This window comes from Podarcis gaigeae (genome assembly GCF_964106915.1).
Source record: "Podarcis gaigeae genome assembly, chromosome: 2".
Lineage (NCBI taxonomy): Eukaryota > Metazoa > Chordata > Lepidosauria > Squamata > Lacertidae > Podarcis > Podarcis gaigeae.
In genome coordinates this window covers 107,084,226-107,110,859 of record NC_139679.1, presented here as the reverse complement: position 1 = coordinate 107,110,859, position 26,634 = coordinate 107,084,226, and the positions used below count along the sequence as shown (strand labels likewise).

Below are 26,634 nucleotides of genomic sequence, written 5' to 3'. Positions count from 1 at the left end.
GTGTGTACGGCCTGTGGGAAGCCATGGGGCTGAATTGCTGGGGGAATGGGGTTGTGTGGGATTCTGGAGGCTGACCAAATGCCTTTTCACAGGGATTCCCTCCCAGCCCACCTCCCTCCATTACATGAGCCCCTACCAGCTCAGCTCCTACGCCATGGCTCTGAAGGCCGTTGGAGAAATCATCCAGGACTACGACAGCGACAAGCTTTTCCCTGCCTACGGCTTCGGAGCCAAAGTCCCGCCGGACGGCAAGGTGTCCCACCAGTTCCCTTTGGTAGGTGGGAACCCCCCCCCCCATTGCAATGATGGGAGGGGCCTGCTGTGCGTGTGGCCCCAGATTCAATCCCTGGTGTCTCCATTTGCATGCATTTGGAGTAGCAAACATACTGCCAAGTCAGGAAGGGCAAAACTGAGCTAGAGGGATCATTGTCCTGACTTATGAGGCAGTTTTTTTGCATACCTGTGGAGTCGGGTTTTAGGGAAATCTCTGTGGGTTAAACCACAGAGCCTAGGACTTGTCAATCAGAAGGTTGGCGGTTCGAATCCCTGTGATGGGGTGAGCTCCTGTTGTTTGGTCCCAGCTCCTGCCAATCTAGCAGTTCAAAAGCACATCCAAGTGCAAGTAGATACATAGGTACCGCTCCGGCGGGAAGGTAAATGGCGTTTCCATGCGCTGCTCTGATTCGCCAGAAGCAGCTTAGTCATGCTGCCCACATGACCCGGAAGCTGTACGCTGGCTCCCTCGGCCAATAAAGCAAGATGAGCACCGCAACCCCAGAGTCGGTCACAACTGGACCTAATGGTCAGGGGTCCCTTTACCTTTACCTTACCTGGATCATTGTATACCCCAGAGGTTCACAAGCTGAGCTCCATGGACCATTAATGGTCAGTGAGCTCTGTTGAGGTGATTTGTGGAAAGGCTTTGGAACAGTCAAGTCATTTGTACCTAGTTTTGTGCTTCGTTTTCTTTTCCCCCTGACAACGGAGATCAAGACTGTCTTAACCAGAGCCAGATTTACCAGCCTGAGACTCTGGATTTTCATAATATATAGTTTTCCCTTTAAAATATGCTAGTCAAAGAGGCCCTTCTCAGCACAGCTTGTCCTAAAGCCTCTGACTTTCCTAATATGCTACTGGTTTTGAGAACGAACCTCCATTGTCACCCAAGATGGATGCGATCAACCACAGCAACAACAAATTTGTATGGATCATTTTGATGTTTTATTTCATATTGTTGAAAACCACTTAGAAGTGTTTGGATTTTGGTGCTGTTTTTCCCCCTTGCTTTTTTTGTACATTCAAACAGTATATAAATCTTATCAAATAATTTCATAAATCAGTGATGGTGGCACCATGGTTAAATACATGGTTTGCCAAGACATCTCACCCTAGGAACTTTGCAGTGGGGCAGGGGGAATTAGCGAACTACCATTACATAGACCCCAAAAAGAAATTCAGAGTGTGTAGTCAAGTCTTGCTGCTTGCTCTCTGTAATGACACCCGGTGGATCTGCAAGAGCAAAAAGATTCAAGGTTGTTGCCAATAACTACGTTCGCTGCAACACACAACACACTCCGCTTCTGAGCCACTGCAGAAGCCTTGGCCCTGCTGTAAGTACCAAGCATCTTACAACTCAACAACAAACCGGCAGGCAGCCTTATAAGGGACGTTGATATCCATCAAACCAGCTTTTTAAAAAACCCACTCTGTATCTCCCTTTGTATTATGACTTGAATTGCCTAACCTGCATCCATAGTTACCCAACTGTTCATATCCAACTCTTGGTTTCGTTTTCCTTCTCCTTTGCTCCAGTTACTGGTCAGTGCTGCATTCCTTTTCAAGACTAGCACAGATGATGGGATGCAGCAATGAGTTTGTGCCTGAACTCCAGGGCTCAGGCCTCTACCCTGTTTCCAACACCAAGTTTTATCTCTGGATTGTGCAGAATAGACGCATGTCCCTCTCCACCAAAAAAATGAAGCCCCTTGCTCACTGTTCTGTGGTTAGTGGGGCAGGTCTTCCAGCTCAGGGTTTGTCTTCCAACAGAGGTTCCTCAATCCCCCTCTTTCTAAAAGTTTAGTAGCAGTGGAAGGATCCTTAATATTGTTTTAATATTCTCTATGCTCTCTATGGCTTTTAGTGCTTACAGTACGAAACATGCCACAGGTATCTACAAATGCGTGCGACTGAGCTTCCGCTGAACAGCACAAAAACCGGATTGTGGGGAGGGAGGGAAGGAAGCTTTAATTTTTTACACACACACAAAGTCTCCATTCCTCATGCCTCCGAATACTTCCTAAATGCGCAAGGACAGGCGTAGCTACAGGCGAGCTAGCCGGGTATTTTGCCCTGAGTGAAGGCTCCAGAGGGGCACCATTGAGACTCCCAGCCTGTGTGTGGCAGGGGCTCCAAACTGGGTCTTTAACCCTGGTGAAAGAAAGCCTAATTTCACACCTGGCAAGGAATTATCTGCCAAGGACTGAGGCAGGGGCGGGGGGCGAGAATCACACATCCTAAATAGGGAAGTGAGCCCAATTTGCACTGCCTTCAATAAAGCACACCCAATCCAAACTCTGGAGCTGGGATTGCTGCCGGCTGAGCTGTCCTAAGCCCGATAGAGGGAAAGCAAGCCTTTGAAATAAGAGTTTTGAATGCCATCCTTTTGGCAAGCATTAGTTCCATTAGGTTAGTTTCCAAGCTGAAAAGGGGCACGTCCACACCTCCCTTTGCCCTGACGCTCTCTCCTTGGGAAAACCAGTGGTTTGCCATTTGTTCTGATTCAGCGGTAAATAGAGTGTTCTCCCAGGGGAAAGCTGCAGGGCAAATTCAAATCCACTCAGACTCGTGCCCAGAAGGCACTTTCTAGGCACGGAACCAGTGGAAGTGTGGAAAAGCTCAGAGTTAGGGTTCAGCATAAGTCCCCCTTGCCTGGTCCAATCCCTGCCACTCCCTGCTTTTCAGGGCTTATGCTGGCGTAAGGCCCACTGGTCTTTATATATATTAATTTTTTAACATATCATTTTCAACAATTATTAAACATACTTTTATATCTTATACAATTTTTTTAACTTCCATCAATCACATATGAAAATTTTCCAATCTCTTCACTTAATTTACATATCTTACTTTCACTATTACATTTAAATATCATAACTAATGTCTCTCTTCTTTCTCTTCTTTGCAATGTTTCGTATATTTCTCCTTACAAAACTTATTGTAGTCCTACTAGCGTAATTTGTTGATTACAGATGCTCTTCAAATAATTCGTATATTTCTTCCAATCTTCTGTAAATCTCTGGTCCCACAGGTTTCGAATTCTTCCTGTCATTTTATCCAATTCTGCGTAGTCCATTAATTTCGTCTGCCCTTCTTCTTTCGTCGGTATTTCTTCTTGCTTCCATTTCTGGGCCAACAATACTCTTGCCGCTGTTGCTGCATATAAAAACAATTTAACATCTTGTCTATTAATATCCTCCCTTAAGGTCCACTGGGCTTAGCTCTACCTAAGCCAGGATTAGGGAGCCACACTGATATAGCCCGGCGGTGGTAGGAACTGGGTGGCTGAGCCAGAGATCCACCAGATCCTATCTTGCAGATCTTGGCTTTGGGTTCACCTGTTACTGGCTGTTGTTGTTGTTGGGGTTATCTTGGCAAAAAATATCCATATACCTCCCTTCCTATAAGATCTGTCGTGTTTGCTAAACGGCACTGTTCTTTCCTTAGAATCACAACCCGGACAACCCCAGCTGCGAGGGCATTGAGGGAGTGCTGGAATCTTATTTCCACAGCTTACGCACAGTGCAGCTATACGGACCCACCAACTTTGCGCCAGTCATCAACCAGGTGGCACGGTAAGTGGGGACTGGAAAAGAATCGCATGCCAAACAAGGTCCTGCCCTCCTTCCTCTCGGGAGCCTTGCGTTGGGCTGGAGGCAGAACATCTCTGAGTTGGTCTTTCCAAGAGGCATTTGTTGCAACACCCAGACCAAAGTCACCTCTGCCATCAAAGGAACCCAGTCTGGCTCCAGGGCTTGCATGTTTTCAGTGGCACCTTAGGGAACATCCCCCATTGCCCGGCCGATCCGAGCAGCGCGATTTGAACCAGTGAGGACAGCGGTAGAGAAAGGTGGAGGAACCACCAACCCAAACCTTCTTGTTAGTGGCGCCCTCCCTGTGGAACACCCTCGCTTCAGATGTCAGGGAGATAAGGAATCACACAACTTTTAGAAGACATCTAAAGGCAGCCCTGTATCGGGAGGTTTATAATGTTTGATGTTTTTAATTATGTTTTTAGATATGCTGCAAGCTGACCAGAGTAGTTGGAGAAACCCAGCCAGATGGATACAGTGGTACCTCGGGTTAAGTACTTAATTCGTTCCGGAGGTCCATATTTAACCTGAAACTGTTCTTAACCTGAAGCACCACTTTAGCTAATGGGGCCTCCTGCTGCTGTCGCGCTGCCACAGCACAATTTCTGTTCTCATCCTGAAGCAAAGTTCTTAACCTGAAGCACTATTTCTGGGTTAGCGGAGTCTGTAACCTGAAGCGTATGTAACCTGAAGCATATGTAACCCGAGGTACCACTGTAATAATAATAATAATAATAATAATAATAATACAGTGGTACCTCGGGTTAAGAACTTAATTCGTTCTGGAGGTCCGTTCTTAACCTGAAACTGTTCTTAACCTGAAGCACCATTTTAGCTAATGGGACCTCCTGCTGCTGCTGTGCAGCCGGAGCACGATTTCTGTTCTCATCCTGAAGCAAAGTTCTTAACCCGAGGTACTATTTCTGGGTTAGTGGAGTCTGTAGCCTGAAGCGTCTGTAACCTGAAGTACCACTGTAATAATAATGCCCTCTCTTTCAACTCTCCGGCTGAGAGCTCTGTTTGTTTGGCGGGCAGAGCTCCATAGTGTAGTGGGAAGCGGTGAAGAAGCAAGGCATGTCTGGGTCCTCTCGACTCTCCCTCTTCCCCAGGTTGGCGGCCCAGGAGACCGACGGGTCCCAATATTACGTCCTGCTCATCATTACGGACGGAGTCATCTCTGACATGCTGCAAACCAAGGAAGCCATTGTCAGCGTGAGTCCAAACTCTCCCTTTCCATGCTGGGAGAGGGGTGGGGAAGAAAAGGAACACCCTCAAGACTTAAGGAGAGGCATGAAAGCTGGTCACCAACAGCTCCCAATGTCACCTCAAGTGCCTTCTTGAAGAAACCGGTGGTCTCCACCTGCCCTCACCGCCTTCTCGATTGAATTTGCAATAAAGCGGTCAACACAGGCTTCCTCACTGCCCACCCCCCCAAACCCCATAAAAAGGCCTTCTTTACATAAACGATGGTGTGGACATTAACCACCGGCAGAATGAGGCTGAGAGGTCCCAGCATGGCCCTGCTGTGCTGAGGGGTAAACAGCTTTGCAGCCAAGATATGTAGCAATGTCCACTGTGCATTGCTGTTGTACATAACATGTTTTTGCATGTGTGCATAAAGGTAAAGGTAAAGGACCATTAGGTCCAATCGTGACCGACTCTGGGGTTGTGGCGCTCATCTCACTTTATTGGCCAAGGGAGCCGGCGTACAGCTTCTGGGTCATGTGGCCAGCATGACTAAGCCACTTCTGGCGAACCAGAGCAGCGCACGGAAACGCCGTTTACCTTCCCGCCGGAGCGGTATCTATTTATCTACTTGCACTTTGACGTGCTTTCGAACTGCTAGGTTGGCAGGAGCAGGGACCGAACGACGGGAGCTCACCCCGTCGTGAGGATTTGAACCGCCAACCTTCTGATCGGCAAGTCCTAGGCTCTGTGGTTTAACCCACAGCGCCACCTGCGTGTGCATACACAGCTGCAAATGTGTGGATTTAGATTAGCCCAGGGCTCCTTGTGGCCTTCATCTCGATCTGCAAGGCTGTGGGTATAATTGTCAATGTTTCCCTTTTTTAAAGGGAAATTCCCTTATTCTGAATAGGGTTTCCCTTTTAAAAAGGGGAAAGTTGACAGCTATGCATGTCAGACAATGCGGTTCTCCCCACAGGCCTCGTCTTTGCCAATGTCTATCATCATCGTGGGAGTAGGGCCGGCTGATTTTCTGGGTAAGTGTTGCCCTGATCCAAGATGTGTTATGGGACAACGATGGGAATTGTGTTGGGTGGACCTGGACCAACCTGGTCCGACAGGGTGACATGACGACAAAGTGCTTCAGCACTTTGCACAAATCACAAAGCGGTGAGAGGGCCACCACGGAAGGCCATGCTGCGAGGCCGATGAGTAGGCCTCATGGATCTGGGTTGCATGCAGGGAAGAAGTGCTTTCGTAGGTATCCTGTACTGTAGTTGGGCAGCAACCCAAGGAGGATGGCAACGAACCTTAGCAATAATTCATTCTTGTGTGATCCTCAGCTATGGAAGAGCTGGACGGAGATGAAGTGCGAGTCTCCTCCAGGGGGCGCTATGCTGAGAGAGACATTGTGCAGGTAACTCTTTTCCAGAGAGCATGGATGGATCAGCGATGCCAAAGGGTGGTGGTGGTGGGTTTTGGGGGGGCGGGATCTGGCCAAGCACCTACCCCCTTCTCTCTCTTTCTGCCCAGTTTGTGCCATTCCGGGATTACGTGGACCATTCTGGGAACCACGTGTTGAGCATGGCACGCCTGGCAAAGGACGTCCTGGCTGAAATCCCCGAGCAGCTCCTCTCCTACATGAAGACCCGTGACATCAAGCCCCTTTCTGCTAGTCCGCAGTAGCTCCGCCCTCTGCCATAGCCTGAGCCAATGAGGGCGTTCACTCCGGCTTGGACTGAGACGACTCCTACCAATTGGGCAACGTTGGCTGTCCCCAATGGGCCGGGTGGCTGGGACAGCTCTCTCTGTGGAGGGTGGGCCGGGGCGTGACCTCCCTGCCTGGCACAGGTGCCCTCGGAGATGCCAGCACAAAAGCATGAACCCACCCAGAATCTCCCAAGGGATGGCACCAGAGTTCACAAACCAGCCCTTGGCAAGGGGCACGGACCAGGAAGGAGTTTGGAAGGAAGACTGCATTTCGCTGAGGGCAGCCAGAGACGATGTTTTTCTTCAGGTTCGCTAAGTAAGGCGCCACCAAGTTCTGTTTCTGCCTGGTTATTGACAATAAACCATCCTTGGTCCCAGGTTCTCTTCCGTGCGTGTGTTGTTGTTGTTGTTGTTGTGTCGATGAGGGATTGTGGAAACCATGCCTTGTGAGGAACGGTTGAGGCAGTTGGGTATGATTAGCCCGGATAAGAGACGATCGAGAGATGTTATGATAGCCATCTTCAAATATCTGAAGGGCTGGCAAATGGGAGATGGAGCGTGCTTGTTTTCTGCTGCTCTGGAAGGTAGGACCCGAACTGATGGGTTCAGATGACAAGGAAGGAGATTCCGACTAAACATCAGGAAGAACTTTCTGGCAGCAAGAGCTGTTTGAAAGTGGAATGGACTACCGTATTTTTCGCTCTATAGGGCACACCAGACCATAGGACGCACTGGACCATAGGAGGGGGAGAACAGGGGGAAAAAATTCTCCCCCTCTCTGCTCAGCACCCCTTCAGCGGAGCGGCAGGAGAAACAGAGCCCCTTCCATTTCTCCTCCCGCTTGGCTGAAGGGGCGCTGCGCAGTTCTCCCTCTGATGAAGCCGGGAGAGTCTTGCTCTCCCAGCTTCAGCAAAAGGAACCCGAAGCCTTCAGAGCGCAGCGCGACTTCCCACTGCACTCCAAAGGCTTCAGGTGGCTATCCCTGAAGCCTGGAGAGCGAGAGGGGTCGATGCGCACTGACCCCTCTCGCTCTCCAGGCTTCAGCGAAAGCAACGCGAAGCCTCCAGAGCCCGGAGAGAGCGCTCCCTCTGCGCTTTGGAAGCTTCGCATTGCTATCGCTGAAGCCAAGGAGCCTGCATTCACTCCATAGGACACACACACATTTCCCTTTAATTTTTGGAGGGGGAAAAGTGCGTCCTACAGAGCGAAAAATACGGTACCTTGGAAGGTGGCGGACTCTCCTTTGTTGGAGGGTTTTAAAACAGAGGTTGGGTGGCCATCTGTCAGGGATTCGTTAGCTGTGATTCCTGCACTGCTGGGGGTTTTCTAGCCATACAGGCACCTGCATTTCCAAGCCCTTTGAAACAGAAGCTTCTTCCATGGCCAGAGCCCAGGCCAAATATCCCATTTGCCCAATGGCACCTCGAGAACAGCAACTGAACACTGCCGGGTTCTCCTTTTGCAGCCTAAGGATATATACACCATACCATGAAAGCACATGAAACGCATATGGCTTTCACACACAAACAACATTGGGAACTATAGTTTGCCCCTCAGCAGTGCTAAAATTTCCAGCACTGTTAACAAACCTCAGTTCCTAGGATTCCTTGGTGGGGGTGGAGATCCCATGTGCTTGAAATGTTTGGTGTGGCTCTGACCTAAGTTTTAGGACAAATCTTTCATTTCCCTGACAGATGGGGAAACCCTGATATTGTAAGCCTATAGGCTAGGAGCTTCTTTCCACCGATGCAGCAATTCTCCAGCTCCCTAAGACTCCCTCTGCAGACTCTCCAGGAGGGATATTTCAGTGCACAGCAGCGGCAGCGGCCCAGCCTGGTGAGGTTCAATTGTTTGAAGCCAGCAAGCAGATGGGAAGGGAGTATTCCCGCGGCAGGGCGTTTGGCCTACTTTATCTCTGCTCTCAGGAAGCGAAAGCGCAGCCCAGGGCTGAGCCTGCCTGAATAAAACATGGAACAGCAGAAGCTGGCAGGATGCCTCCGCTCATCTGATGCAGCAGGAAGGCCACCCTTCAAAAGCTTCCCATCATCGCCATCACCCCCCACTCCTCCTGCATCCCTGGCTGGGGGTCCACCTTTTGTCTTTGGCCAAGAAGGTGCAGGTAACTAGGAGAGGGGCTCGATTGCTGGGCAGTTTCTCGTGGCAGGCAGACAGTATGCTTAGCAAACGGCCTTGGCGGTGTGCAAACTCTTAACTGCGTAAGAAGCAATGATGGCAGGTGATGTGATAGGGTGGAAAGCAAGGAGGCCAACAGCAGGGGGCACCGCAGAGCCAATGACAGGCACTGCCAACCAAGGGTGTGTTCACACTACCACTGACCCTGTTAAGTTGTGGGTGAACATATCAGACGACACAGCGATTCTTCAAACAGCTCTTGTTTACTCACAGGCCAGAACAGAACTGAACTGAAGGGTTCAGCCAGCCTGCTTATATAGAGCTCAACTACAAAGCAACAGTAACCACTTTCTGTAACTATCCAATCAGTGAACGTCACTTTCAATCCCTTATTTGCATATGTGGACCTGAGTGAAAACTATCTACAGTATCCCCCTGCTGGCCCAGGATGAGGACTTCAGTACATAACAGCCCCCCCACCCAGTGTGCTCCCACGGCTTGTTTTTCAAGCCACATTCACACGGTGTTTGCCACAGTCCACATAGCTCCTGTACTTTCTGGACAAATACTGTTGTCGGATGTGTGTGTTTTCCCGTCAGACCAGCTTCAATCCAGCTGGAAAATTTAAGCCCCACTTACTTTGGGCTTCCTCACAGTGTGAAAGTTTATTTGCGATGGCCGTTGTGCGTGCACAGACGACAGCTTCCTTTGTGCTGTGCATCCCAAACACCCGAAAGCCAGCCTGGTGGGCATAGTTTGGAGTAAGTGGCCAAACTGGGACCCATGCTGGGCCAAATTTGGCCCATGGGCTTGGGGGTCCCACCCTAGGTTGACCCAATGGCCTGACTGTAAAAGACAGCATCTTATGTTCTAATTACTATAAATAGGAGCTAAGAACAGGCTAGAGTGACAAAGAGCTGTCTCTTCTTGTTCTAGAAAAACCTCAGTTTGTGGGGAAGGATGATTCATATAGAGAAAGACAGTCTGATCCTACATTTGCCTGGCATTAGTCACCACCACCACCAAAATGGCCACTTTCAGTTAGAAACAGGACATTCCGCCTTAGCGTCATTGTGTGACGAGAGTACCTTGGCTCCATGGCAACTGGTGTAAGCAGAAAATGAAGACCTCTGGGCAAATATAGGAAGCGGCCAAACGCTCAAACACAAATGTTAAGAATGGTCAGCAAGGCTGCTTTTAGGAACTAATAAGTAATTTCTAGATCTGCCTAGCTACAGCTGCCTAGAAAAGTGTTCCTTAAAGAGATACCCAAGAAGAAAGAGTGTTCATACATTTCTCCCAGGTCAGTCCTGAGTTTGTCTAAATTCCTGGATTTCCCAACAAAATAAGTTTGTTTCTCTGCTCTTTTTTGACCCTAGCCATGGTGGAAATTCAGGACAGCCTTTAGGCGGCAATCCTACACATTCACCTTGGAGCAAGTAGCCTTTAACTACTGTATTTTTTGCACCATAACACTCACTTTTTTCCTCCTAGAAAGTCAGGGGAAATGTCTGTGCGAGTTGTGGAGCGAATGACTACGGATGGCGGGGGGATCCGCTGCAGTCGTGAGCAGAGGATCCATGGTTCCCCTTCCTTCCCTCCTCCGTGGCATACTTTGAAACAGCAAAGCGGAAGAAGAGCCACTGAGTGGGGAGGAAAGGACAGAGAGCCTGCTTGCTTTAAGCTCCTCTTATACCCCTCTTCTGCATTATTAACAGCATCCTTCTCCACCCACCCCACGCGTGTTCCTTGTCCCTTGAGTGCTTTTCCTTCCCTCCCCACTTAAAACATGGTTACAAAGCACGGATCGACATGCATCCTCAGGATTTTTGCACTGGGTCACCCCAAATTCACCATCAGATCACATAGCATGTCCATGGCTACAACTTGCACCCCAAAAATCACGCACCCACTGTTGCCTGGGGGCGTAGTGGTGCAAAAACGTGGTTACAAAGCATGGATCCACATGGATCTTCTGGATTTTTGCAATGGGCTACCCCAAACTCACCGTCAGATCACATAGCATGTCCATGGCTACAACGTGCACCCCAAAAATCACGCACCCACTGTTGCCTGGGGGCGTAGTGGTGCAAAAACGTGGTTACAAAGCATGGATCCACATGGATCTTCTGGATTTTTGCAATGGGCTACCCCAAACTCACCGTCAGATCACATGTCTGTGGCCACAGCATGAACCACAAAAATCATACATCCGCTGTTTCGTTTAGAATATTTTTTTTTTCTTGTTTTCCTCCTCTAAAAACTATGTGCGTGTTATGGTCGGGTGTATGTTATAGAGCGAAAAATACGGTAAATAGGACTAACTTCTGAGTAGGCCTTCATAGGATTGTGCTATTAGTATATTTGTAATAAATAATCGGCAACATCTCCTAAATCTTCGCGTACGTAAATAAACAGGAGTGCACAGCTATACACACATAGGCTGGCGGTCGGCTTATATCTAATCTAGGTTGACTGGGGCTCACCTCTTAGCAACTACGACCTGGTTTGCACGTAACATTAAACCCTGGTTTAAATCAACCTTAGTGAATGAGTTAGTCTTACATGCGAATCCAGGAGAGTACCTCAACTATGGTTTATTAATTATAGTTTGTTAAGGAAAATAAGAATCAAAGAAATGTAGATTTGGAGGGACCACTAAGATCATTTAATCCACCCCCTGCAATGCAAATTTTTTTTCCCCCAGCATGGGTTTGAACTCACAACCCTGGAATCCAGAGTCTCGAGCTCTACCAATTGAGCTATCCCAGGAGCTTGTTGTTGGCTTACTTGATCTTAGCTATGGGTTTATATGTGAACCTGGACTATGCCACACCAGGCAAATATGGTTTTAGGCTTCCTGTGACACAGCAGGACAACTCACATTTCAGATTCTCAGGATGGCCCTGTTCCGTGGACGTTGTTCCTTAACCATGATCATTCCTAAGAACAGATCCCAGAAGCAAAAACAGTCCTACAGCAACATCAAGAGTGACAAAACAAACGTGGGCTTCCTGCTTGCTTGCTAGCTCCCTGAAGCCATCTGGCTGAGCTCTGAAGAAACAGGAAACTGGAGTAGATGGGCCTTTTGCTCTGATCCAGCAGGGCTGTTCTTATGTTCCTACATAATGGTGGCGTAAGCATTTGTCAAAAGAATGAATTGACCATTGAAGACGAACTCTAGGGGGAGAGAGCCATCCCTTTCTCAAGCGAAATACTCCCCTCTGAAGAGTATTTTCAATGACCAATCTCAAGTCCTCAGCCTTTGGGTCAAGATATGCTCGAAATGGTAAATAAACAGCTTGCCTCAGCTCACAGCCTCCACCATGGCTTTATTCAAAACATCATGTAATAATTATAGATTCTTTCCTTAAGGTTCTGTGATTAATGGGAGTAATTGACTCACTAAGAGGCCCCTGATGTAACAGCAGGCTCCAAGACTAGGCAGCTCAAATGAAGCTTGTTTTTCCTACTTTTGCTGACATGGAAATAGGAAGATTATTATTATTATTATTTTTTTGCAGCACTTGAGTGACGATACAAGATTTTATTACTTATTTTTTTTCTCAGGAACATAGGAAGCTGCTTTATTCTGAGTCAGGTCACCATTGGTCCAACAATTACCTATGTGGCTTGGCTCCAGGTCTCCGAGATTTCAGACAGCGGAATGCCAATCACTGAACCTGGAGCCCGCTCCCCCCCCCCCCATGTATGTTGTTGTTGTTTAGTCGTTTAGTCGTGTCCGACTCTTCGTGACCCCATGGACCAGAGCACGCCAGGCACTCCTCTCTTCCACTGCCTCCCACAGTTTGGTCAAACTCATGCTGGTAGCTTCGAGAACACTGTCCAACCATCTTGTCCTCTGTCGTCCCCTTCTCCTTGTGCCCTCCATCTTTCCCAACATCAGGGTCTTTTCCAGGGAGTCTTCTCTTCTCACGAGGTGGCCAAAGTACTGGAGCCTCAGCTTCAGGATCTGTCCTTCCAGTGAGCACTCAGGGCTGATTTCCTTAAGAATGGAGAGGTTTGATCTTCTTGCAGTCCATGGGACTCTCCACATGTATACAAAACATGAAATCACCACCCATTATGAGATCCCCAATTAACACACTGTCAGGAAACAACAATAGACTCTGCTGCAAACAAAACAGGAGGCTGCTCGATTGGGCCAATGGCCCATCTTAGTACAGCATCCTATTGTCACGGTGGTCACCCAGGTCCCTGTAGGAAACCCACACGACCCAAGCACAAGAACCCTTTCCAGTCCTGTGGTTTCCAGCAACTGACATTCAGAAGCATTGCAGCCCAAGACCAATGAGGCTGAGCATAGTCATCACGGCTAGTAGCCATTGATAGCTTCCCACCCCCGAATTTGTCCATTCCTCTCTTAAAGGTAAAGGGGACCCCTGACCATTAGGTCCAGTCATGGCCGACTCTGGGGTTGCGGCGCTCATCTCGCTTTACTGGCCGAGGGAGCCGGCGTACAGCTTCCGGGTCATGTGGCCAGCATGACTAAGCCGCTTCTGGCAAACCAGAGCAGCGCACGAAAACTCCGTTTACCTTCCCGCCGGAGTGGTACCTATTTATCTACTTGCACTTTGACGTGCTTTCAAACTGCTAGGTTGGCAGGAGCAGGGACCAAGCAACGGGAGCTCAGCCCGTCACGGGGATTCAAACCACCGACCTTCTGATCGGCAAGTCCTAGGCTCTGTGGTTTAACCCACAGTGCCACCTGCGTCCCTCTCTTAGTCACTGCCTCCTGTGGGAGCAGGTCCCGTGGTTCAGTTACGCGCTGCTGAAATGTAAACGAAATATAAAGTTTTCCCCAAGGCCAAAGATGCTTCGTGTCAATATCAGTAATTTTATTATTATTATTATTATTATTATTGTTGTTGTTGTTGTTGTTGTTGTTGTTTTTATTTATTTATTTATTTATTATTTATGCCCCGCTCATCCTGCTGGGTTTCTCCAGCTACTCTGGGTGGCTGCCAACCAAATATTAAAAACAATACAGCATCAGACATTAAAAACTTACCTAAGCAGGGCTTCAGCTGTCTTTTAAAAGTAAAATAGTTGTTTATTGCCTTGACATCTGCTGGGCAGGCGCCACTATTGAGAAGGCCCTCTGCCTGGTTCCCTGTAACCTCACTTCTCACAGCAAGGGAACCACCAGAAGAAGGCCCTTGGCACTGGACCTCAGTGCTGGATGATGGGGGTGGAGATGCTCCTTCAGGTATACTGGACTTCAGGTATACTGGACCGAGGCTGTTTAGAGCTTTAAAGGTTAGCACCAACACTTTGAATTGTGCTTGGAAACGTACTGGGAGCCAATGAAGATCCAGTTATATGGTCTTGGCGGCCACTCCCAGTCACCAGTCTAGCTGCCGCATTCTGGAAGCCGCCTAAGCAAACAGAAATTATTTATTGGACAGTAGACAGCCCATGAATTTATTTGAATTATATGGATTTGTATAAAAGTGTACAAAAGAGATAAAGGAACAAAACTGGGTTTCTTCCTAGTGATTTTTTTATTGGCTAGTTTCTTTGTGGCGTGTTGATTGCCTGACCTTTAAATATTTTGGTTGGACTTTGCAGGGTGTGTTCTGCTTGGTTTAGCCATGTTTTGGCTGGAGATAGTTCTTTATCATTTTAATTAATTTGTTTGTTTTATAATTTAGAATACTCATTTAAACATCCTTAAAATATCAGTGACTTCCCTTCTTCTCTTTCCATGGTTCATTTTGCATATCATAAATCCCTGCATATTTTACATAAACTACAGTTCTTACCCGATACGGGTAGTTTGGACTAAATGAGCCCAAAATATTTAGAATACCCTCTAACAGAAGTGGCTTTAGAAAAGAGTAGGTACGTTCATGTCCCGCACTGAAGCAGCAAGGCTGAATGACAAGGCCTCATCCAACACCATGATTCTATAAAGGACAGGTCTATCGATGACCACTACCCATGAGAATAATATTGTTTCTCCTGTGTCGGTTTTTAGACTGCAAGCTCCTCAGGGCAGGGACCCTGGCAAGTGAATGGACACCAATACCACTATATACAGCGCCAGAAATGGAGTATCAGAGGTAAGCTGCCTCTGATTTCAAGATACTAGGGACTAACGCCTGAGGGTTAGCTGGTTTCATCAGCCTCAGTGGTGATGAGAGCAAGCCCTGAGCTCAGTGGACTTTGATGCTAAGCTCCTTCCAGATTCCATGGTTATTCATATTTTCTTTATCCCCTGGATTTTGTTCACTCAACAGCTTGAGGCAGGCAGAGAAAGATCCTGTGGTTCCTGGCTACCAATTTTTATTTTTATTTTGTTTATTGCATCCTGTATCTCAGAGGAATAGTCTTCCACCCTCATTACATCACTTGTGTCAAAGGGTTGTTTCTTTTGAAGTTGCTGTTTTAAATCTCAGATGTGCAGCTTCTTTCGCTTGCGGTCTCTCTCTAGAGAAAGACAAGAGTATAATGAAAAGCTGGCAGCTGGCAACAGAGGTACATCTGCTACCTTTTCCATCTCGGGGAGGCCCGCTTGGGGCCCTAGCAGCAAATGCACCCAGGGTTAGCTGATGTCACAGCGCCACCTCTCGGCCATTTTACTTTCGGCGGTTCCTTGGGTTTTAAAATCAGAATCTGTTTTTTATTTTTTAAGGAATACATGTTCCTGTTTTTATGGGCCTGGGGATAGTTTAATGCCTTTAAATTGGCCCCTTAAAAGCTCTTAATTGCCATTTCATGTTCACAGGGATTGAATAGTAGTGAAAGGTCAGCTCACTGCCTCTCCCGGTATGCCCCACGGAGGACCTTAAGGTCCATAAATAGCAACACCCTAGAGGTCCCGGACCCTAAGGAAGTCAGATTAGCCTCAATCAGAGTCATGGCCTTCTCAACACTGGCTCCGGCATGGTGGAACGCTCTGCCTCATGAGACCAGGGCCCTGCAGGATCTGATTTCTTTCCATAGGGCCTGTAAGACAGAGTTGTTCCGCCTAGCCTTTGGCTTGGAATCAACTTGATCCCCTTGCCCTCTTTACTTTTTCCTTTCTCTTTCTGTGATGGAACTCCTATTTGGGGACTTCCCTGGCTTTTTTCTGGCCCACGTAGGACCAGTCCGGATAGTTGGCCTTGGCGAAGATTTGACGTTTTCATCCCCAAAAAGTTTTCGATTTCAGTTTCTACTGAAATGAGGCTGCATTTTAATGTTGTTTTTAAGTTGTATTTTAATCGTTTATATACCTGGTGTTAGCCACCCTGAGCCCGGTCTTGGCTGGGGAGGGCGGGGTATAAATAAAAATTATTATTATTATTATTATTATTATTATTATTATTATTATATACCCAATGGTTGACTACACTCTGCAGGCAAGCGCCTTGTCAGAAGGCCCAGCCTGCAAAATGTGGGAATGAGGCCTTTAGTGTTGCTGCACAGCAGCCTTTGGAATCCCCTTCTCCTGATTCATAGGCAGCAGTGGCGTAGCGTGGGTTGTCAGCACCCGGGGCAAGGCAAGTAATTTGCGCCCCCTAACCCGTGGATTTGCGCCCCCTAACCCCCAGATGTTGCGCCCAGTGCGGCCGGCCTCCCCTGCACCCCCCACGCTATGCCACTGATAGGCAGGCCTAGTCTCTGCTATCTTTTCAGCACTTCCACTTTCAAACAGGCTTTCAAGTTGGGAATAGTGGAAGTCTGATTTTACAAACCTTTCGATTAGTTGAAGGGGCTGTCTATTTAAAGTTCCAGAAATGAGATGCTAGCCGCTGCTTGTAAACTGTTAACGACTGGGGGGGACGGGACAATCTACTTTGTTAAGAGGAACTGAAAAGAAATAGGTTACTTTGGGGGGGGGCGTTATATAAAAAAAATATAATAAATTTAAGGGAGGAAGCAGAACTCAAAGACGCTTTTTGGAATGCTGGTATAATTACATACAATATTGGAATGAAAAGGTTGAAAACAATGTTATGTTGAAATAAATGAGGGATTCTTCTAAAATTATTTTGAAAAAGCTGATGTTTTACCTTCCCTGCCTCCTCTTAACTCCCCCTGACTGCACGTATTTTAATTAACAATGGCAATAAAAGCAGCAGCAATGTGCACGTGGAACTTAAAATCCTGCACACCAAGGGTGAGGCCTGGAGGCTGAATGTGGCTCTCAAGGCCTCTCTCTCTAGCCCTCAAAGGTCTCCCCACATCACACTCCTCACTGGCTTTCCTCCCTACCCAGACAGTGCACTGAGCTTCTGCTGGATGGAAATGGGTGTATAAACTTGAAGCTTTTGCATGGCTGGAATGTAGCCCACTGTACAGAGGCAACAGTCAATTACATTTCCCCACTCACTTTTCACCTTTAAACCTGCCAGTGGCATGTCCTTCCCCACCCAGAAGGTTGCCTTTGTTATGAGAAAAAACTGCTCCTTTTCCTTTTATGGGAATAGAGTCCTTTTGTAGGTTCTCTATCCATAGGAGAAAAATAACAGAGACCAACCAGAGAATATTGAGAAGCAAAGCAGCTAGTAAGCCTGATCTTTGTTAACTGTTGCAACAGGGTGCTCCCCTCACATGCAGGAAAGGAGGAGGACCCAGAACAAAGGTGTGCTCACCCTTATATTGTTGTTGTTGTTTAGTCATGTCCGACTCTTCATGACCCCATGGACCAGAGCACGCCAGGCACTCCTGTCTTCCACTGCCTCCCACAGTTTGGTCAAACTCATACTGGTAGCTTCGAGAACACTGTCCCACCATCTCGTCCTCTGTCGTCCCCTTCTCCTTGTGCCCTCCATCTTTCCCAACATCAGGGTCTTTTCCAGGGAGTCTTCTCTTCTCATGAGGTGGCCAAAGTATTGGAGCCTCAGCTTCAGGATCTGCCCTTATATAGACTTTTTAAATTGCCCACCCTCAAACTCCAGACCACCCCCAGAAACATCATAAATACATCACAGAAGGGGTGTATTCCAGGACCAGCTCCCCCAATACATCATACATACATCACAGGGGGCGGTCTAAAACAGAATCCTGAATGTGTTGTTTATCTCCTGTCTGCCATTTACCTGATTGCATTATCTGGGTTTTGGCCATTCTTGTTATTATAACTACTTAATTCCTGAATCCAGGTCACAGGTCACAGGTTCACCCTATTCACACCTTAAATGTGCTCTTAAGGCAGGATTTGTGAGCACAGAGACAATGGGGAGATTTCCCATTTCCTTTAACCTTGCAGAGAAATATTTGAGGTCATTTTGGAAGAGAGAAAATGGTTTCAGGACTTTTCTATCACACAAGGCAAAGTGAAAGTATGGACCCACAGAATGCAGTGATGGCCACCCATTTGGATGGCTTTAAAAGAGGAATAGATAAGTTCATGGCGACCAGGCTCTCAGTGGCCACGGAAGCATTTCTGGGTACCAGTTACAGATAGGTAGCCGTGTTGGTCTGCCATAGTCAAAACAAAAAAAATTCCTTCCAGTAGCACCTTAAAGACAAACTAAGTTAGTTCTTGGTATGAGTACCAGTTGTTAGAAACTGCAGGAGGGACATATGTTTTTGTGCTCAGGTCCTGCTTGCAGGTTTTCACAGGCATTTGGGTGCAGGCCTTTTGTTGAAGGGGCAGGCCTTTTTATGGTGGGGGGAGAACCTCAGTTTGCTATGTATTTTATTGATTTGGGGGCTGCTCCTCTCTGCACCAGGGACGCGGGTGGCGCTGTGGGTTAAACCACAGAGCCTAGGACTTGCCGATCAGAAGGTTTGAATCTCCGCAATGGGGTGAGCTCCCGTTGTTCGGTCCCAGCTCCTGCCAACCTAGCAGTCCGAAAGCACGCCAGTGCAAGTACATAAATAGGTACCACTCCGGTGGGAAGGTAAACGGAGTTTCCGTGCGCTGTTCTGGTTTGCCAGAAGCGGCTTAGTCATGCTGGCCACATGACCCGGAAGCTATACGCCAGCTCCCTCGGCCTATAGAGCGAGATGAGCGCCACAACCCCAGAGTCGGCCACGACTGGACCTAATGGTCAGAGGTCCCTCTCTGCACCTCCTTGGCTACACCCATGTCTGGGTGGCCATGGTGAGAACAGGATGCTAGACTACATATGGACCGCAGGCCTGATCCAGGAAGCCTTTCTTATGTTCTTATGATCCGGACTAAGAAAAAGAACGACCTGGCTGCATTTTAAGCTAGCGATAGGGCCTACTTCTGCACTCTATGAGAACTGAGCCTAGGTTCATATGTTGCCTCTGCCAGCCCCTGCATGAATACCTGCGTAACAGTCACCTTTCTTGCAAAGCAGCGCTCGGGAACTTATGGTCTTCCCATGACAGCAGGCTGGGGCAACTGCGGTCCCCTAGATGTTGCTGGATTTCAGCTCCAGCCTGCATTGCCAGTGACAGAAGTTGCAGCTCAGCAACCCGTTTCCCTATCCCTGCTCAAAAGCAAAAGCACCAGCAATATTATTGTCGTCGAAAGCGACATTTGCTATTGTTACACATCCCTGAATGAATGGCCAACACCTAGAAGGTCTTCCAGGCCGGAAGCTTTGCGCCTCTCGTTTTAAAATTTCCCTTTGGAGCCTCAGCAGCAACCTCTCCTCTCTTTCCCTGGGGAAAGCTGTGAAGAGAGAGAGAGGGGTCCACTCCCCAGCCCCCTACTCCTGCCTGGATGCCCTGGGAGTTGGGGTGTGGTGTGGTGGGGGGTGTAAGAAAGTCCCAGTCCAAACCCCCGTGGCACGGAAACGGGGCTCCCCCTCCTCCTCCTCCCGGAGCTGGACCGGAGAGGGACCCAGGAGTCCTGAGCGGGAGACCCCTCAACGCTCCCCCCCTTCACTCTCGACTACAGCACAGCCTTGACATTGGCGGCAGCAGATTCGCCCACGGCCGCCGGCCGGGAAGTCTGACCTTGCAAATTGGAAGACGACGGTGGGGGGGGGGGAAACACCGGGGTGCGTGTGTGGCGAGGCGGGGGGGTTCGGCAGGTGCCCCCTACATACACAAACACGGCGGGCGAGCTGGGTGGCGAAAGTGCGGTTGCCAAGGAGCGGCTTTACCCAGCGGGGCCTCCCCGCGCAGGAGCTGCTGCTGCCGCCGCCGCCGCCGGAGCCTCCTCCTCCTTCTCCATTGTCCGGGCCGGGCCGGGCTGGGCCCATGGGCCCTGCCGCCACGAGAGCCGCCCAGCAGCCGCCCAGCCGCGGGCGGGGGGCCTGAGGCCGAGCGCGGTGAGAGAGCCTGCGGGCGGGCGGGGAGGAGGAGGGGAGCGGGGAGCGGCGAGGGGAAGGCGCCCGGCGGGCGGGCGAGCGGGCGAGCGGGCTGGTTTCTCCCGCGGAAACAGCGAGGAAACGGGGGCAGCTGCTTCTGCGTGGGTCTGTGTATGCCTTGCAAAGGGGGGAGAAGGTGGCGGGCAAAGCATTGCCGGGCAGGCTGGCATTTCCTCCGATATCCCCCCCCCACCGCTCCTGCCCCGCCAACCCACAAGCTGCCTTCTTCTCCTGCCCCACATCCGACCCACACGTTCCCCCCCCCACACCTCCGATGCATGCAGGAAGTGCGCGCGCGTGGGAATGAGAGAGAGAGAGCGCTTGACAGCCCCTCTCCCTACCATTGCAGCAGGTATCCGTGCCCCCCCCCCAGGGGTGATGGGTTTGCTGTGAGCCGCCCTGAGATCTACGGGCGAAGGGCGGTCTACAAATCCAGCACATCAGAATAATAATAATAATAATAATAATAATAATAATAATAGGAGCAGCGTTGTTGTCCAGCAACATCTAGGGAGGGCAGCAGCTCTCCCTTTCTTTAGTGCCCACTGGGACAATGTGCCCAACAGCAGGGGATGTGGCGTGCAGATTCTCTGGGTCCCCCCCCCCCCCACCAGCACTATGAAAATAGAGAGAGAGAACCGCCTTGGAGGTGGCTTGACAGCTGCTTTGCCCAGGTTGCCCCCTCCCATGACAGCTGCTGCCCTGCTGTCGGGGGAGGTGGCGTGGGGTTTGCATGAACCACGGGCACGAGTCTGCTCTTTTGCCCTGCCCACCTGTGCTGGAAGATGCCACAAAGGTAAAGAAGGTCCGGGGAGCGAAAGGTGGGTAGCCTGATGGCCGCCACCCGTTGCCCTCCTGGTACACCACAGGGTTACTTGGACAAAGGTGGTGGCATACTGGGTTGGTGTCTTTCTCTGCCTTCTCTGCCACCCACTCATTCTCCCATGATCTCTCTGTGGCAGAGGGTGCCTTGGAGATAGGGAAGGTGGTGTGTGATGGGAGCAGCTTCACGGCCACCTGCCCTCCCTCGTTCTTCTCCCTTAGTTATCGTTCTCCTTATAGCTGCTGGCACAGCGTGGGATGAGAGAGGTAATGTAAGGTTTGCAGTGTGTAAAGCAGGGTGAAGCCTCTCTATCTGCTTTCCTATCCTTTCTGTGCTAATTCTTCTTCCTTGCTCCAAGCAGAGGATGCCGCAGGTGAGAAAGGCAAAGTGGGAGTTATCAGGGCCAAAAGGTGTGGTGGGCTGATTGGTGTCCTTCAGTGTTCTCTTTCAGCCCTTTTCTGTTTATTCCTGGTGCTACAACAACAGCACATGCACAAACAAACACAGAGTGTACTACTAAAGGGAAAGAGCAGTTGGGGGATATTGTTTTTGTTTGCACATTTTTGTGTTTTTATATTGTAAATTGTGATCCTTTGGATGGAGGGCGGTATAGAAATGTAGTAAACAACAACAGGTGCAAAGAGTGGTTGGAGGCACACACAGGCAAAGCTTGGGATTTTCATTCCTAGTACTGTCTGATTCCTGTTGTAGAAAGGAAGTAGGTGCAACTTGGGTTGCCTGACACCTTTCCCATTAATTTTCATCTCCTCTCCAGCTAGGGGACAGCATGGCATGACAGAGGCAATGTGTGAAACAGAGCCTGAGCAAGAAGTGGCAAGTGACAGGCATTCTTTCACTTCCCTTTTTGATGTTGCTCTCAGTTGCACAACTGTGGGTAGTATTAAGTCGAGGCCCATTCCATGTTGCTAGCCAGGCTTTCCTTGTCTTAGTTGTCATTCTCTGCAGCTAAGGTAAAGGTAAAGGGACCCCTGACTATTAGGTCCAGTCGTGGCCGACTCTGGGGTTGCGGCACTCATCTCGCTTTATTGGCCAAGGGAGCCGGCGTACAGCTTCCGGGTCATGTGGCCAGCATGACTAAGCCGCTTCTGGCAAACCAGAGCAGCACACGGAAACGCCGGTATCTTCCCGCCAGAGCGGTACCTATTTATCTACTTGCACTTTGACGTGCTTTCGAACTGCTAGGTTGGCAGGAGCAGGGACCGAGCAACGGGAGCTCACCCCGTTGCAGGGATTCGAACTGCCGACCTTCTGATTGGCAAAAGTCCTAGGCTCTGTGGTTTAACCCACAGCGCCACCCGCGTCCCTGCAGCTAGTTTACATTAAAAGCCAGGGTGAACAAAAGCCTTCTGCTGGTGCTGAAAAGGAAGAGCATTCTACATTGTGGTGCTTTGCCATCTACCTCACTTCAGAGTGGGCCTTGGAAGGGGGATATGTTCATGGGGAGAAAAAGGTAGCCCTTTAGATACCTGGCTATTCAGAGCTTTAAAGCTGAGAACTAGAAATAGATTGGGGCTGGTCGAGTTGTTTCAGAACTTCAGATACATGTTTCATTCTGCCAGTTGCTGTTAACATTCTAAGCCACTGTATTTCATCCCAGCTGAAATTCCAGAGTAGTCTTCAAGGGCAGTCCAGCATGTAACACATTTCAGTAGCCCACATGGCATGTTACCAGAGCCTGGATAACTGTGGCCCAGCTTGTCTCTTACACAGCTGGGGGGTAGTGGGAGGATACCATGAGTAGTTTGGTTAATGCTAATACTCTCAAACTCTTTCCCTTCCCCGCCACTGCCAGACTCCTGCTGCTTTAAAATTTAGTGGTAGCAGCGTGCCTAGCAGAGAACAGAAAATACAACTGAGAAGGATCCCTGTCTAGAGGGCTTACGGCCTGCCTTGGATGGAGTGGAGAGAAAAGACGGGAACAGATAATGGGGTAAAAATGGCTTTGAATGTTGCAGGACATCACAGACGTGAAGGTCACAAAAAGCAAAATACCAAGGGAAGGAAACTGGCCCCATGCCTTAGAAATAGAAGTGGATACAACAGAGACTTGCTACATGATTGTGGCTTATTGGTGCAGCCAATTGGTGGTATTTTTGGAGCTCTGTGCCTTACCTTTGCAGTTTGTGTGTTTACCATGCCAAGCACTATTAGAAGTCCCCTGCCGACAATGCTATATTAGTTGACTCTGTGAGGCTGCAATACAGGGAAGTCAGCTGGCAAGAAAGTGAAGAGGTTCAGGAAAAGCTTTGCTGAAAAAGTGGGCTTTGAGGAGTAATTTGTAGGAGGAGTGGAGAACAGCTAGACCAGGGATGAGAACCTAAAGGCTCTCCAAATGTTCGATTGCAGCTCCCTTCAGCCGCAGCCAGCATGGCCGTCTGTCAGGGGATGATGGGAGTTGTAGTCCGGCAACACCTTGAGGGCCACAGGTTTCCTGTCCCTGAGCTAGACAGACAGGAAACCAGAACCTGTTCTGCTCCATGCACAACCAGCAGAAATTCCTTAGATGGGCAGCATCAGGCAGGGTGAGTAGAATAACATCCCACGTCCCTAGTGCCCAGATGGCTGCTGCCCACATTTTTCCTTGGGTGATTTGGCAATAACCCCGGGGAAAGAGGATGAGGTGTAATACCTGGTTAGGGAAAAGAAGCAGTACAGTTCTGTGCAAAACTTTGCACAACAGTCTCTGATGTGGTTGTCACGTTCGTGCCAGTCTGCCTCTGGGAATTGGCCTGGTCCCCGTGTGCATTTTGTGCTAGATCAGTCTGGGAGTGGAGCAGGTCCTGTTACGACGTGCTAGAAGCCTGTTTGCGAAGCTCCTGGCTCCTCCCGGCACAGGCGTTTTGGGTCGGGGAGGGGGAACAAACCGTTGATAGGTATCCTGGTGGTGCGCCAGCCCTGACCTCTCCGCTCTTGGTTCCCCCTTCCCTACAGAGCTAGCAGGCGCCATGGGGGTGGACTTTGACGTGAAGACGTTCTGCCACAACCTGCGGGCCACCAAGCCGCCGTACGAGTGCCCCGTGGACACCTGCCGCAAGATCTACAAGAGCTACAGCGGCATCGAGTACCACCTCTACCACTACGACCATGACAACCCCCCGCCCCCGCAGAGCGCCCCTCTGCGCAAGCACAAGAAGAAGGGCCGGCACGGCCGGGCGGCCAACAAGCAGTCGCCCAGCCCCTCCGAGACCTCGCAGTCGCCGGGCCGAGAGGTCATGACCTACGCGCAGGCCCAGCGCATGGTGGAAGTGGACCTGCACGGCCGCGTGCACCGCATCAGCATCTTCGACAACCTGGACGTGGTGTCCGAGGACGACGAGGCGCCCGAGGAGGTCCCGGAAAACAACAGCAACAAGGAGAACACGGAGACGCCGTCTGTGGCCCCCAAAGCCGGCAAGCATAAGAATAAGGAGAAGCGTAAGGACTCCAACCATCACCACCACAGTGCCTCGGCGGGCAACATGCCCAAGCTCCCAGAGGCCGTGTACCGGGAGCTGGACCAGGACACGCCTGACGCCCCTCCTCGCCCCTCCTCGTATTACAGGTACCACCTGTGGGTTGGGGCACCCTGTGGAGCTGTGGTTCGGAGGGCTTTGCGGGGTCGTGTTTGGGTTTTGATTGTGTCCTATGTAAGCAACTTCAGAGATCCTTCTTCTTATATTACGTGGTATGTTGTTAGCATCCATCTGTCTCGAGAGACAATGGAGTTCGCCTCCTGGGGTGAAGTCAAATCACTGGATTATAGGGCTGGGCGATACCTGGTTTTTCAGAATCACGATATATCACCAGCTAAACATCGTGATATACTGACCTATCACAATGTCTGAAATAAGGATGGAGCTATGTACAGGTATTGTCCGGCTTCACCGTTTCCCCTACATTGTGTTTTTTTCATAGTACACAGGCACACACATCATGATTTGCAATATATTGTTCCAGGTTAAAAAAAACTATGGAACTGATATCACGATATGAACTTCAAACTTGTTTTGGGCAGTGTATCGATATATCACCCAGCCCTGCTGGAGAATCACAGCGCCTGCTGTGACTGCGGAGAGTGGTAACTCGTAGCTGCTACCTCCCGTGTTGTTTTTGCTACATTAACAGCACGGAAGTGACCTCCCTGGGGCACCAGCCTGGGCAGTGTGTGGGGAGGTCCTGGGCTGCCCAGCCTCGCTGATCTGGTCCAAAGGAAAGCAGAGCAGTACGTTTGGCACCAGCGTGGCTGTAGGAGTTGCAGTAAGGAGGTGTACAAGGTGCCATCCAACCGCTTTAGGGACCCCACTCAGGATTTGTGTGGGTTTACTCCATGGGTAGGCAAACTAAGGCCCGGGGGCTGGATCCAGCCCAATCGCCTTCTCAGTCCGGCCCGCAGACAGTCCGGCAATCAGCATGTTTTTACATGAGTAGAATGTGACCTTTTATTCAAAATGCATCTCTGGGTTATTTGTGGGGCATAGGAATTCATTCATTCCTCCCCCCCCCTTCAAAATAGAGTCTGGCCCCCTACGAGGTCTGAGGCACAGTGGACTGACCCCCTGCTGAAAACGTTTGCTGACCCCTGGTTTACTCCTTAGCCTTTTCTTCTCCTGATGGTATCCTGCAAAGCATTGGTTGTTTAGGATCAGAGTTTTCCTTCTGCTAGATGGGCTAGGTGCCCCCTTAAGTGGTATACAATATTATTAATCCTCTCCATCCAAGCTAAGGTTCTCAAATGGGGAGGAGAGCACTTTAAGGAGGTGCTGCTGAGCATTTCTCTGGGGGCCTCTGCACTTCCCTCTCGGAGGGCATCTCCTGGCTGCGCCTTGTTGCAGCTTGGAGACCGAGGCAGCCTGTGTCCCTTGAGCAAAGGAAGAGTTCTTCCCTTCCTAACAGGAGGGGGGTGGGGTTTGCACCTCGGGAGGAGAATCTGGAACAGCAGTATTCCTACTGGCATCAGAATTCCCTGGCATCAGGGGGCAGGGTAGAAAGAAGGTGCTCTTGCCTGGAGAGATGCTTTAACTCCCCAACACCACCTCCCTACCCCTGGCTTTTGAGAGGTACATTATGCTGAAGTTGGAAGACTTTGTCTGATTGCAGCGGTGTTTCGCCCAGTCTGGTTCACTCACCTGTAAGTAGTGCGGCGGCTTGCATGAAAGGATTTTCACAGAGTGACGTGGTAGGTTTCTCTCCCGCCCCGCCCCCCCCACACCCCAGGTCAAAGAAAAAAGGGCTTGGATGGGTGTGACCAGAATTCTCAGCATAGAGGAAGAGGGATGGCAAGCAGAGCTCATGCTGGTACTCAGCTGATTCTGCCAGGAAGAGAGCACTGAAGCAGCAGTCGTGGCTCAGTCAGTCGAGCACGAGACTCTTAATCTCAGGGTTGTGATTTCGAGGCATTGAGGAAAAGATTCCTGCATTGCAAGGGGCTGACCTAGATGACCCTCGTGGTCCCTTCCAACCCCAGAATTCTCTACATAAAATTGTGCAAGTGAACAAATGACAAGTGACTCTCAAGGTGGAACAAACTGGCAACACTTAGTATTAGGCTGCCAGTCAAAACCTGTCCTGTTGTGCTCCTGCTTTCAGGCCTAGGGGTAACAGGTCTCCCTCTGTAGGTCAAAGCAACCAAACCTTAATGTTTTTTAAACAGACTATGTAGCTTCACAACTGG

At 49.7% G+C, this 26,634-nt stretch overlaps 3 protein-coding genes across 16 annotated transcripts in view; 2 read left to right on the top strand and 1 right to left on the bottom strand.

The window, feature by feature from the left end:
- Positions 1–7,142, top strand: part of CPNE9 (copine family member 9) — a 53,959-nt gene extending 46,817 nt beyond the window's left edge. For all 5 annotated transcript variants that reach the window (XM_083724418.1, XM_083724419.1, XM_083724421.1 and 2 more), the window contains 6 exons: positions 93–274; positions 3,724–3,851; positions 4,979–5,081; positions 6,034–6,091; positions 6,398–6,471; positions 6,588–7,142. In XM_083724418.1, coding sequence (XP_083580544.1) covers positions 93–274; positions 3,724–3,851; positions 4,979–5,081; positions 6,034–6,091; positions 6,398–6,471; positions 6,588–6,740 — 698 coding nt within the window. In that variant the 3' untranslated portion in view covers positions 6,741–7,142. The remainder of the gene's footprint in view (positions 1–92; positions 275–3,723; positions 3,852–4,978; positions 5,082–6,033; positions 6,092–6,397; positions 6,472–6,587) is intronic.
- Positions 1–26,634, bottom strand: part of CAMK1 (calcium/calmodulin dependent protein kinase I) — a 289,871-nt gene that overhangs the window by 181,344 nt on the left and 81,893 nt on the right. The gene's annotated exons all lie outside the window — the stretch shown is intronic.
- The window catches only part of BRPF1 (bromodomain and PHD finger containing 1), a 37,605-nt gene continuing 20,979 nt past the window's right edge, over positions 10,009–26,634 (top strand). For 2 of the 10 annotated variants that reach the window (XM_083723176.1, XM_083723174.1), the window contains exons 1-3: positions 10,009–10,200; positions 14,899–14,983; positions 23,916–24,525. In XM_083723176.1, the coding sequence (XP_083579302.1) occupies positions 23,930–24,525 (596 nt within the window). In that variant the 5' untranslated portion in view covers positions 10,009–10,200; positions 14,899–14,983; positions 23,916–23,929. Of the gene's footprint in view, positions 10,201–14,898; positions 14,984–19,916; positions 20,102–21,738; positions 22,915–23,915; positions 24,526–26,634 lie in introns of those variants that run through there. The other 8 variants (XM_083723175.1, XM_083723169.1, XM_083723172.1 and 5 more) reach the window with 8 other exon arrangements.